Consider the following 13,018-nt stretch of genomic DNA (forward strand, 5'->3'; position numbering starts at 1 on the left):
GGAGGACTTCCTTTTTACATACTCCATTCCAGCACTTAGCACAGTACCTGGCACACAGTAGGAGCAAAATAAATGCTTCCTGACTGACTGATTCCATTTGCTAAATCAGCTTTCTAGTGATAGTGGGATGGGATTGCCCTCTTCTCTTTCCCCTTAAATTCTGGAAATCTGATGTGGTACTTCATTTTGCATTCTGTTAAGTGCAGACAGAAACAGTTGTACAATTTCTCCAAAAGATTAATAACAAAAACTGAAAAATCTAGATCAAGTATAGTTTCAATTTTCCCTTTCCTTAGTCCAAAATTCTAGACTATGAATCTATGCCTAGGAATGGTACAAAATGAAACTTGATCATATAGGATTCCAAGCAGCATTGTTTACCATTGAACAACATGGGAAAATATAAATGCATTGTCTCACACAGATCAACAACCAGTCCCTTGTGAAGTATGTTATTTTTAATACTACAATTGCAGCTATTACTTACGTGGTAAGTTTCAAATTACCTCAGTATTCATAAGAAGTAACCTTAACTATTTTAATAGGTTTTTGTTCTTTTCATAAATTCTGATTGTTTTAACTTTGGAGATGTTCCTGTGTTCTCATGCTCTATAATCATTGTTACCACTCTTTACAGTTGTGGTCTTTTCTCTTTCCTTCCCTTTTTAATCTATCTCTCTCTGTCTCTCTCCCTCCTCCCTTATTCTTGGAGGATGGATGTCCCTAGCTCACTCATACCTGGCCATCCATTGACCTGAACCCACTCTTTTTTCTGCATAGAAACTCTGAGCTGTTCCGTTTCTAACCTGGACCAGTTCACCTCTCCACAAACTACCATTTGGCCCCACACTCCTCAGGCTCACCATACTGAACCCTGACAGTGCAGACCCTTGATCAGCTTGAGCCCTACTGCACCTCCTAAGTGCTCGGGATCCATCAGGCTCAGCCTCCCCAGCAGGCAGGATCACCGGTGTGTACCACCACATCTGACTATCTATGGTCTTTTCTAGTAAATTTTCAAACACACAACAGATTAACATAACACAATACTGATTTTTTTTCCTACCCAAACATCTTCTAATTTAAAATTTCAGATATATTGTCCTTTCAGTATGCAATCAAGCTTCTTCAAATCAAATGCTTATAGGCTGAAAAATCTCCCTTTCTCTCTTCAAAGTATAGTTGAATCTATTTGTTATACTTTATAACCTTTTAAAAGTGTAAGCTAACCACCTAATACCACATATTTTCCATAGGCAGTAATTATGTTTCAAGAGGGATGATCTATCCAAATCTGGGTAAGGATGAGCTGTGTTACAACGTGTCAAAACTGTGTTTCCAGTTTCAGAATCTATCACTTTTCTTAGCACGTACCTTGGCACATTCTCCAGATCACAAGTATAGGTGGTTAAGAGCTATTGCTTTGCAACCCTGGACGTACTTGATAACCTAGCATGTGAGAAGGAAGATTTATTGCTGATAGCGCCCTTGTTTAGCTAGTCAGCTAGTTCCCTATCCTTGCTAGGTTACAACTTCCAAGGCTGTGATGATGTAACATCTCTCACTAAGGGTAACACAGGAAGTGCTTCACCAAAATTTCCAAGCGTGGTATTAAAGCACAGGATTTAGACCTAGAGAAAGTAGATTCAAATCCTGGGTCTTGCCACTTACTAGCGGTGCGACTTTGGACAAGTCACTTTGCCTCTCTGGGTCTCAGTTTCCTCATCTGTAGAAGGAGGGGTATTGGCTCTGAGAATCTCTAAGGTCCCTTCTAGGTCTAAATCTATAATTTTGTTACTCAAAAAACAAAGTGCATAAAACGTCAATGTATGTGTCACTGGCCATATTCATGGGGAAACTATATTTTAGAAAGGATCTATAATTTGGCAGCAGCCCCTACCTGTCACTTCTGGCTAAATAATGTAGTTAAATTTAGGCCAACTTATGAGTCACTTCTTATGTGTTCTTTGACTACACAATCAAAGTACCATTTTCCTTTTTCCAGCTCTGCTTTCACTCAAAACCTTGAGGTGAGAGAGGTTCTGACCTGAGATTGCTTTGTCGTGGCTATGGACAACACAAGCGTGATTTGCTCACGCTTCCAAAGCTATCATGTGTCAGAGGTGAGATCTGGACAATGGTCTTCCTGCCTCCACCACCCTACACAGTTTCTTCTTTCACTCAAGTTATGAGAAGCAATTGTCAAAAAGTAAGAAATTAAATGAGGGTAAACTCTCCCTCAACCTGTGTCTTGCAAATGGATGCTTGAGCATTGGCCTTCACTGGGGTATCAGGTGTTTATGCCACTATTCCATCCATGACAACTCCCCTTTCCTTCCTTCTAATCCTGTGGTTCTCAAACTTTTCTATCCTTAGAATATACGGGAACAAAAGAGTCTGTGGGCTTCCTACCTGTTTGCTGCTTCTAATGATTCTCACCCCCCAAAACTGCTGTTCTTAAGATGCCAATGCAGTCACCAATATGATCATAATTTTAGAGCTGGACATATCCCAAGCAAATTGTAATTCACACCAGGAACAAAAACACAGGCTAATCTTTGATGGAAGCCAGGGTTCCTACAGCTTTGATACTAAGAGTGAATTTAAGGGTGACTCATTGAAAGTTTAGATTTTATTTGCTTAAATGTGTGACTTGCTTTTTTCCTGAGTCACCATAGGCTAGAATCAATCAGGTCCTTGTGGGAGCAATGCTGGCAAGTCTTCTCCCATCCACAATGGCCACCACCCAATCTGACTCAATTGCCAGTCACCCTTCAGAAACAATGAAGCACATTCTTTGCAAAACCAGAGGAGAGAGTAGTAGCCTGTGTCTTCTCCAGCACTTCCTGCCAATCACGTGCTTCCCTCGGAGGTGTACCCTAATTTTAACATGGCATAGATCCAATATTTTAAGTTTTCCTGTTGCTCCTGGCTAAGTGGAGCTAAGGAATATGTTAAATGATGAGGGGATCTACAGGTGTGGAAGTCCTGTAGCTAAAGTATTTTTGTTTCTCTGATGAAGGATAGGTGAGGGAACTGAAGATGAAATCATTTGCTAGTTCTTAGAAAATTAAAGTCAACAAATCAGTCAATCAGCATTTATTAAGCGCTACTAAGTGCCAGGTACTATGTCTTAGCTAGGGTACAAGAAAAGGCAAAGGACAGTCCCTGCTCTCGAAAAGAAAGAAATGAAAAAAGGTAAGGGCTTTCGGGCACCAAGATTTCTTCTAGCAATTTCCTAATGCCTAATTTAGTCTCTTAACCTGTATTAACCCAAACCAAAGTCTCTAGGTTTTACTATGTAGGTGTTACAAATAATAATGACCTACTTAACAATCACACTTCTGGTATAGTTTACAGTTTCTAATTTAAGAAAAAATCCTTGACCACAGAAAAAGCTATAAAAATAATCATCTGACCCAATAGTTCCATTACTGGGAATAAACCAAGAAAGTATTATTGAAAAAAATAAGAACTATCTGTTCAAAGGTTTTCACAGGAGATTTATCTGTAATGGAAGCAACCTAAATGTCAAAAAAAACAAGGGAAAAATCAAATAACTTGTAGTACATTAATGCAATGGAATACTATTATGTAACTCAGACTGACAAGTATGAGGCTTATAGTGAAACCTGCAAAGGCCTTAATGAAATAATGCAAAAGAGGAAAAGCAGGACCAGAAGAGAGCACACACTATCAGAAGAGAAGAGAAAAATAAATTCAAATGAATAGATAGAGTCCTGATAGAGTCCTCAAGGGAGAGCCTAAAAAGTTATGATGTTTGATGCTTTGAAATTTAAATGCCCATCGTTACAGAGCAAGTGTAATGAGTTGCATTGATGTTCAATATTAAGTTAGTAATAAAGCATCTTTTTTAAACCTTGGTCAGACAGCAGAATCACACAAGAGTTCCAAAGTGAATTATTGGCCTAGTATGGATTTGGCTACTCTAAGTTAATGAGTTTCTAAGCCAGAAAAGAAAAAAAGGTCAACTCTGTTAGCCCCAAAATTCAATGACGCATAGTACATCACTCCTGCTGCATTCTCCAGACTGTACCCAAATGTTATCTTGCCAGCCCCAAATCTGACCCATTTTCCTTGTTTCTAACAGATAAAAGGTGAAGTGACTTGACATCATCCATTTTTATCCTTAGTGAAGATGCAATATTCTCAATTACCCCACCATTCCATTTAATAAGTAGAATTCTTCATTCTTTTTTATGACTAACTGTGTCCTTACATCTGCAGTTCCTAAGTCTGCATCTGCAACAGACAGCTACAGGCTGCTATAGTTTCTCACTTCCTTAAAATTCTTATTCTTTACCATGTTTACCATTCACTCTCTGTGACATGCAAAATGCACTTCCTTTAGACTCTGTTTTCAAATAGCTTCCCAATGCCTTACTTAAATTGCCTGAAAGATAGCAAGAGAAGAAGGATAGGGAGAAATCACAGCAAAATCCTAAAGCATGTTGGAGTGAATGGAAAAGACTGCAAGAAGATTGCTCCAACATTTACTTCGACAAACACTGAAGTCACTGCTCCCTGGGAGCACTGAGTCAGCCACCAGAGGAACAGAAAACTGAAAGAAGATATAGTCCCTGTCCTTGTGAAATTTATGATACGGGAGGAGAATATGACATATGCACAAAAAGTCATAAAACAAAGGGACGCGTACGTGACAGATAACAGGAGAAAGGTGTAAGCCAAGTGCTTTACTGCTCTGAGGAAGTCTGGGGCATGCCTGACAAAACAGAGGAGATGGCATCTGAGAGCAACTGGGCCAACCAATTCTGAAAGGTTAAGTATCTTTGATTTCCATACAATGCTAGAAGAAGTTCAGGAACTTACTGGACTTAAGCTCTATATTATGGTTTTCAGTTGAAAAGCATTATTCCAGGGCAGCTAGGTGGTACAGTAGATACAGCACTGGCCCTGGACTCAGGAGGATCTGAGTTCAAATCCATCTCAGACACTTACTATCTGTGTGACCCTGAGGAAGTCACTTAACCCCATTGACTAAAAAAAAAAAAAAAAGAAAAGAAAAGTACTGCTTCGCCACAGGCTGGCCATAGGCCATTGGAACATAGAATGTCTGTTCTTGAAGGGACTCTAGAAGTTGCCTAATCAAACCCCCTCATTTTACAGATTGAGACCAAGATCCCACAGGTCCCACAGATCCCATAGATGACAATGCCCAGGACTCCCAACTTCTAAATCAATGCTCTTTCTATTATGTGATGATGCTACAGAGTAGTAGGGCAAAAGCAAAAGCAACACAACTTACAAAATGAACTCTCTTATCAGTGACGAAGGCCAAAATCACCAGTGGATCCACAAGGTAGAGGAATCACCTAGCCAAATGTTAGGTTTTCCTTAATGGAAACAGGAGAATGGTGGCAAACACTGGAAGAGCTCGTGCTTGCATGCCCATGGGGGTGGGGGTGGGGGTGGGGGTGGGGGTGGAGACAGTGGTGGAGGTTTATTCCTCCAGGCTCCATTCTTACCTCTTCTTTAGTGTCTTTGAAGGAAGCATTTGAAGCTCTCCTAGAAACTGGGGATTTGGTCTCTTCTTGCTGCCCAAAGAGCTCTTCGATAGTCTTTGTATCAATTTGGTACTTCTGTGGCTGTCTCGCAGCAATCGTCCAGATGTTGGTCTTGCCCCGAACTTGCTCTTCTGGAATTGTTTTCCAAAAAAAACTCCTCATTTTCTTTTTCTTACTAAAGGGGCCGTGTCCATTCATATAAGAAGGAGGTAGTCCTGGAGGGGGAGGTGGTACAGGAGGACCCCCCTGGCAGGGGCGGTGGGGGAGGAACAGGGAGACATCCATTGTCTGGACATGGCAACGGCGGAGGGGGTGGTGGTGGTGGGGGTGGAGGAGGCGGTGGTGGGGGTGGTGTTTGCCCAATCATTAATCCAGCTGCAGCAGAGAGATCTCCATTTTCTTTTTCACTGGCCAAGGAGACACAATTCATAACATGCATCGTACTGCAGCCTTGAAGGGAGGTAATTTCTTGGTTCTCGAGGAATGGCCTGAAACATCCAACAATGGAACTGCCAGTCCCGTCATACTCTTCCAAACTCTAATCAACTATCCATGAGAAAAGCACAAGTGTTAGAGTCATCTTCCCAACCTGCAGCAATAAAAAAAAGTATTATAGTCAGTGCAAGAAAAGGTTTTAACAACAGCACCCCCCCCATACCACCCAATTACAAGAAAACATGTGCTCTCCCTAAATTGTCTGTTTGTCTTTAATTGAAATCAAAATCCCTGATGATCAACATGACCCAAATTGCAAAAAGCAATATGTAAACTAGGAATAATAATTCCCTAGTTCCCTTGGAAGGCAGCCAAAGATGTTGCAATGAATTCCATTTACTGATCCATTATTCCTGCTCTTAATCAATCAACAAATAGTTATTGAGTGCCTACTGTGTGGAGGGCCCTATTACTCACCATATGACTTATAAACTACTTATGCTCACCCATCTGTTCTAGAATTTTGGGGAAGGTATGTAGGCCTTGGGCCTACAGAAAACATGTGCTTTTCAGTATGTATAGATAGCAGTTCCTCCATAATGATCCTTGGGAAACATGGCACCTTTAACTGGTATGCAAAAGACTACATACTGGCTTAGGAAGCTATAAAATAACAGCCCAGCTTGGCTTCAAAGGGCCAATCTTATTTTATTTATTCCAAGTCCTCATAGCCCACCTTTTCCTTTATCCATCTAGGTCTATGAGAGTGAAGAGATCCAAATTTAGTCCTGGCTGTTTTACTAAGTAGCCCTCGGTGACTTTGAGCTACCTCAGTTTTCTCCTCTTTAAAATAAAGATGTTAGAACCTTCTAGGTCTAAGGTTAAGATCCCTGCCCATTCTGAGGTTCTTGGATTCTACTATAAACTTTAGGGATCCACCAGGATGTTGACCCCCCTGGCCCTCTCCCTTCTACTTGATAGTCAATATTTAAATACTCAAAAATACACTAGATATTCATCTATTTTATAAAAGTTTTTATTAAACAGCTATCATTTTTAAGGAACAATCACCCAAAGATTTTTAAGTAATCAGGACCCTGATCTCAAAGAGCTCAAGGTCTACTAGCAGGGGGAAGAGGGCAGGGGGGAAAATGACTGCTGGGACAAAAAAGCACATATCCAGACAAAGTGCTATGGGAATATTTGAAGAGGTACCAAATATTTTCAGTTAAGGGGAATCAGGTATGGCTTTGTAAGAGAGGTGTCATTTAAGACAATTCCAACAAAAAAGGAAGTTTCCACAAGGCAGTGGTAATGGCTCCTGAGAAAGCATGGAGGCAGGAAATGACATGATGGATTTAGAAAATAGCTTAAGGACCCAGGATGGCTAGAATACAGAGTGCAAAAAGTAGATGGAGATGGTAGGAAGGCAGACTTAGGAGGACCTCAGAAATCATGGCATGGCAAAAGGTTTGGGGCTAATGGTGTGATATAATCAGGGATACAATCAGCAATGGACCAGACAATCTTTAAGGTCCTTTCTAGTTAGGAAATTCTCTCAATTTCCTTGCCTTCAAGGAGTTTACATAAAATCAGGGCATGGTCACTCACATCACAAATAGTGTACTGCATATTTAATGCACAGCAAACACTTTCCTAACTTATCTTGTTAATCTTTACTTCCATTTGGCATTATCTTTTTAAAATTTTTGCTTCCCATTTTGATCATTAGTAATGTTAGTGTGAAAAAAAATGGAATAGAAAACCAATATTTTCCTGGCTGAGTAAATATGCTGGCAAGTGAAAGATTCAAGGAAAGAAGAAACTTTGTACAGGTGGAAAAATCTTGAGTCAAGTGTAGCTGGGGAGATTCAACATTACTATTTCAGCATGTTATTTTTCCTTCAAAATAAATCATGTCCAAGGACTACATGTAATCTTTTTTAATTTTCTTCCCTGTAATGTGACATAAAGAAAACCAACCTATTATGGTGGGAAAAGCCCTGGATTTAGAGTCAGGTGACCTGAGTGCCAACCTCACCCAGCTCCCTAACTTACTTTAGACAAGTCACTTTACCTCTCAGTCCCTCATCTATAAAATGAGATTAGTCACACTTGATTTTTTCCCAGTGAGGAAAGGGCTTTGCAAACATTAAAGCACAATGTAAATGTGAGTTGTTACTAAGGAGTTATGCTTCTGGCTAATATGAAAATGTTTTTGATGACTTCATATGTATAATTGATATCATATTGCTTGTCTTCTCAATGGGTAGGAGAGGGGCGGGTGGAAGGGATTCATTTAAAAAATGAATGTTAAAAATAGACAAATAAATAAGAGAAAGCTGTACTTTTTTTTTTGGTGAGGTAATTGGGGTTAAGTGACTTTGCCCAGACTCACACAGCTAGTGAGTGTCATGTGTGTGAGTCCAGATTTGAACTCAGGCCCTCCTGACTCCAGGACCAGTGCTCTATCCACTAGGCCACCTAGCTGCCCCAAAAGTTGTATTTCTAAAGCATCAGTTACCAAACTCTATCCTGTCAGATACGATTTGCTTAAGCATAGGTAGCATAAGCTAAATTTAGATTTCCAGATTGATAAATCACATCATTTAATCAAACAGCAAGAAATGTTTATACAATGTTGTCTTTAAGTTGTGTCCTTTGTGTCATTTCTCTTACTTTTTACAGTAATTTCATTTGCTTTTAAAATGTAGTTTATGATTTGATAGATTTTTCTTTAATCCAGATCTTTGATTTCATTAAAGAGAATTACAAGTGAGAAAGTTTTCTCTACAAGGGCAGATTAGATACTCTGCAACTTCAGGTCTTTAAGAGATTAAGTGACCTGCCCAGGGTCACACAGCTAGTGTAGGTCAGAGGAAGAATTGTAATTCAGTTCTTCCTGACTCCTGAGACTTGCTCCCTATCCTCTACTCCAAGTTACTTCATTATGTTTACAAATATAAAACAGGATTGCCCTATTGGCAACTAGATGTATACATGTATATAATTTAGATGTATGGAAGGTAGATGTATATAAATGTTAGATTTGTTTATTTCTTCATTGCTCATGACTACATATTAGATTTTCAATATATCACAAACATGGGTGCCTTCTTTTTACACAACCACTTGAATATAAATTTTTCTTAGACAGCCCAACCTCCTGCCTCTACCTCTAAGGACTACGATATTGTGAATCTAGAAAATATTCAAACCTAATTTCTTTACATGGACAAAACTGTTAATATTTATTCCAAGCACACTTATAGGTCACTTGAGATGTATCCGACTCTTTAATAAAGTGTTTTGAATTATCATTTAAGATGATAGCTATGTTATTGTCATGGTTGGCACCCCTAAAGCAAATGACTCATTGTCAATTACAGTTTATAGTTATATTTGAACTCTTCTTTTTTCAAGAAGGCACAGGCAATTTCAGCAGATCATCCTTGCAATATATTTAAAACTACTTTGCATAAAAAACATCCCATTCATTGTAGTTTTCCCCTCTATTTGATATATTCCACATGTATCCATTTATAGAATTTATTGCCCTTAAGAATAAACATAATGAAATCTTTGACACCCTCAAATCAAAAGCTAACTTACTTTTGACCACATGCACAATGGGGACATTAAAACACACACACACACATACACACACACACCTGCGATGAAGGAGGTCTAGAAAAGGACAATAAAGAACAGACAGAGAAATATGAGTATATACACATATACAACTTCTAATACCCATGGCCAACCAATTGTTCAGTAGGTATTTATTAAATTTATAACCTATGCGCCAGGCACTGGCACAAAGAATGAAATAATCCCTACTCTCAAGGGCCCGAAAGGATGGATAAAAGGCATCAGGTGGTTGGTATCACTCCTTGGTCCCACACTTGACAAAGCATAACTTTTCTCCCAAAAGCATAAAGGAGATAACCTTTTACGACATTGTACCTTGCATATATTCTTTTTCTCCTTGGGCCACGCACATGAATCCCAGAACCTTCTCATGAATCTAGTTCACCAGTAATGATTAGCTAAAATGTGAAGGCTACTTGATGGCGGTACTAATTTGCTGGAGGGTCCTTGACTGACCTTAGGAGAACTGGATTTTCATTGTGCAGGCGAGACTAAGTAAAGCACTCTGCAATCAGGTGCCCTGACACTCTGAGAACTGGCTTCAGAAGTCTTTACAAGATCTAAAGTCAAAAGAACAACTGATTTACTCGGGTACCTCTCATAATCTAAATATATGCAAACACTTCTCTAATTCACCTTGAAAGCATCCACCTAAGCACATTTTCTAAAGATTATATATTTTTGAATACTTCAAAGTATTCATTATTAGATCTGACTCTCTACAGATGAGATATATACCTGTACTTTAATTGATAAAAAGAGATTCTATATAGATAGTGTATATCACTTGTTTTTCTGTGCTCACTATGAACATGGAATACACTAGCAGCTGTCTGGTTTGGAAAACATGAGGCATCTCTTCAAGCCACACTGAGAAACCTGTATATATAATATCACCTCTACAATTTAGGGCAGGAGTGGGAAACCTGCAGCCTCGAGGCCACCTGTGGTCCTCGAGATCCTCAAGTGCAGTTCTTTAACTGAATCCAAACTTCACAGAACAAATCCCCTTAATAAAAGGATTTGTTTTGTAAAACTTGGACTTAGTCGAAAGGCCACACCCAAGGACCCAGAAGGCACAGATGGCTTTGGGGCCACAGGTTCCCCACCCCCAGGTTAGGGTCTTACAGCAAAGAAGACTCTGGACAAGGTTGCCCATTATGTTTACAGAACAACTCACAGAACAAGGTGAAGTTTCAGCCTACCACTGATTGTCTTCTAAGGCAAGATGATCATTTTTCTTCTAACACCCTGAATATTTATCTATCATACAAACAGAAGCAGTTTCTAGGAGTGGCCCCTCTTGGTGTGATAAAAATAGTAACTCATGTCTATATGGAAAAGTATGCACAGCACTTTCCTCACAACAATCCTGTGAAGTAGGTAATGTAAGTATCATTATCCCCATTTTATAGATAAAGAAACTGAGGCTCTGAGAAGCTCTGACTTGCCCACAGCTAATAAGTGTCTGAACAGGGATTCAAACCTAGCTTAGCTATCCTGACTCCAAGCCCAGAACTCTTCTCTACAATGGTTGCCCTTGAAGTAGAGTTCAAGCTCTCAGCTATGCCAAATTTTACTTAGGGACTATTAAAAAATATTTTTACTGAGATTCTGGTTAGATTGGAAAAAACAAGGGGCCTCAGAACAAATACTGCCAGAAGGATCTTCAGGGAACATTAATCTTTACCTTCCGAAGAAAAAATGTTCTCACCTACTTATTGAGCCAATACTATCCTTTGGGCTAATAATGCTTTGTGAAGTTCTGATATTTTCAAGGGAATGTACAGGCTAGGACAGAGGTTAGGCATAACACACTTTTTTTTTTGGAGGCAATTGGGGTTAAGTGACTTGCTAGTGTCAAGTGTCTGAGGCCAAATTTGAACACAAGTCCTCCTGACTCCAGAGCCAGTGCTCTATCCACTGAGCCACCTAGCTACCCTGATATAATAAAGTGTTAATGATGCTCAGTTCGGCTCAAAGGCTTTTTTCCAAGGGGGTCAGTCACGTCTAGGCTGGGTCAGTAGGCTCAGCCTATCATATATCCTCTGACAATAAAGATGGTGGATAAAGAATAATGCCAAAGATAACCATAAGAAAACCTTGCACCATCATCTCATTAAATGACAGATTCAGAGGGTGGCAAAAAGGGTCAGCTCACACCATCTGGAAGATAAACGAAAAGAAACAAAATCTGAGCTGAAGAGGTAAGAAAGAAAAGCTCCATTAGAACTCAGGTGCATAAAAACACAGCTCTTGATTTTTACAGATAAGGGAGAAAGGAAGTGAAGAAGTAGAATTTCTGCTCCCATTCCATGCCAGTTTATATTGGAAAAAGAACACACTCACCCCCAACTTTTTAGGCAGGGAATGTCCTTCACTACAACTGCAACAGTTGCAACAGAGATGCCACATCCAACTCTTCTGGGTATATTTACAAAAAACCTGGACTGCTCTGCTCAGTAATCAAAGAACTCAACTCAAGGCAATATGTGTTACTGGTCAACATATTAAGCCTGTATGTACAACATAAACATCTTAACAGATGCCTAATGCTGGAAAAGTAAGACAGGAAAAAAGAGAGACGCCTATATTTTGAATATTACAGTTTCAATTTCTCTCTTTGTTTCAACTCTACAGAGATCTCACAAAGCGTGCTGAGTGACACTCTAAGCATTTCCTAGAGAGGGAAAGGAAAGAAAACTCTATTTAAATATTCCAAAACTGACTGTCAATTAAAAAAAAAACTTCCCAAAAGGAAGTACACTAGAGAGGTACTCGCTGAACAAAACAGATGCTTGCAGGAGAGGAAATCTAGAGCAAGGGGGCAACCAAGAGTATTTCTTGGAAGCCACTCTGTAAAGACAGTAGCTTCCTAGGTGATCCCATATTTACTAGCTATCTGTCTTCCTCAAGCAGCCAATCTTTCCACACCTCGAACTCAAGTGCATACCAACTCCTGCACTCAGAGTGGTGCTTTTAGCTATCTGCTCTCCTGGCTCGCTCACCATTCCAGCAGAGCAGCTTTCCGAAGTCTGGAGCTCAATAAAAGCGACACAAAGGAGTCAATGAAGCATCTCGTGACCAATCCCAGCGGCAGCAGCGACAAACACCGGCAACTCATTCAGATAAAAAACCCCACACAACTGGTGGGTGGGCACAAGCCCAGACCCATACATAACTTGTTGGGCGATAGATAACCCGGAAAAGAGTTGGGCGCTCGCTCGGAATCCGGGGAAGAGGGAAGGATGAGATGCTTAGAATAAGTTGGTGACCCAAACTGGACAGAGTCTGCTTCCGAGGAAGCGCCAGCTGCGACCAAGAGCTTGGGGGCTGGGAGGACCCCAGCGATGGCGGCTGCTCGCCCTATGATGTCAACTTTCTCC

At 40.0% G+C, this 13,018-nt stretch overlaps 1 protein-coding gene across 1 annotated transcript in view; it reads right to left on the reverse strand.

Annotated features, from left to right (window-relative positions):
* The window catches only part of FHDC1 (FH2 domain containing 1), a 57,863-nt gene that overhangs the window by 42,673 nt on the left and 2,172 nt on the right, over window positions 1–13,018 (reverse strand). Inside the window, 2 exon segments of the mRNA XM_020994107.2 lie at window positions 5,508–5,792; window positions 5,794–6,135. Of these exon segments, the coding sequence (XP_020849766.1) occupies window positions 5,508–5,792; window positions 5,794–5,985 (477 nt within the window). The 5' untranslated portion in view covers window positions 5,986–6,135.

The sequence above is a fragment of the Phascolarctos cinereus genome, unplaced genomic scaffold (genome assembly GCF_003287225.1).
Source record: "Phascolarctos cinereus isolate Bilbo 61053 unplaced genomic scaffold, phaCin_HiC Scaffold_9;HRSCAF=440, whole genome shotgun sequence".
Taxonomy (NCBI): Eukaryota; Metazoa; Chordata; class Mammalia; order Diprotodontia; family Phascolarctidae; genus Phascolarctos; species Phascolarctos cinereus.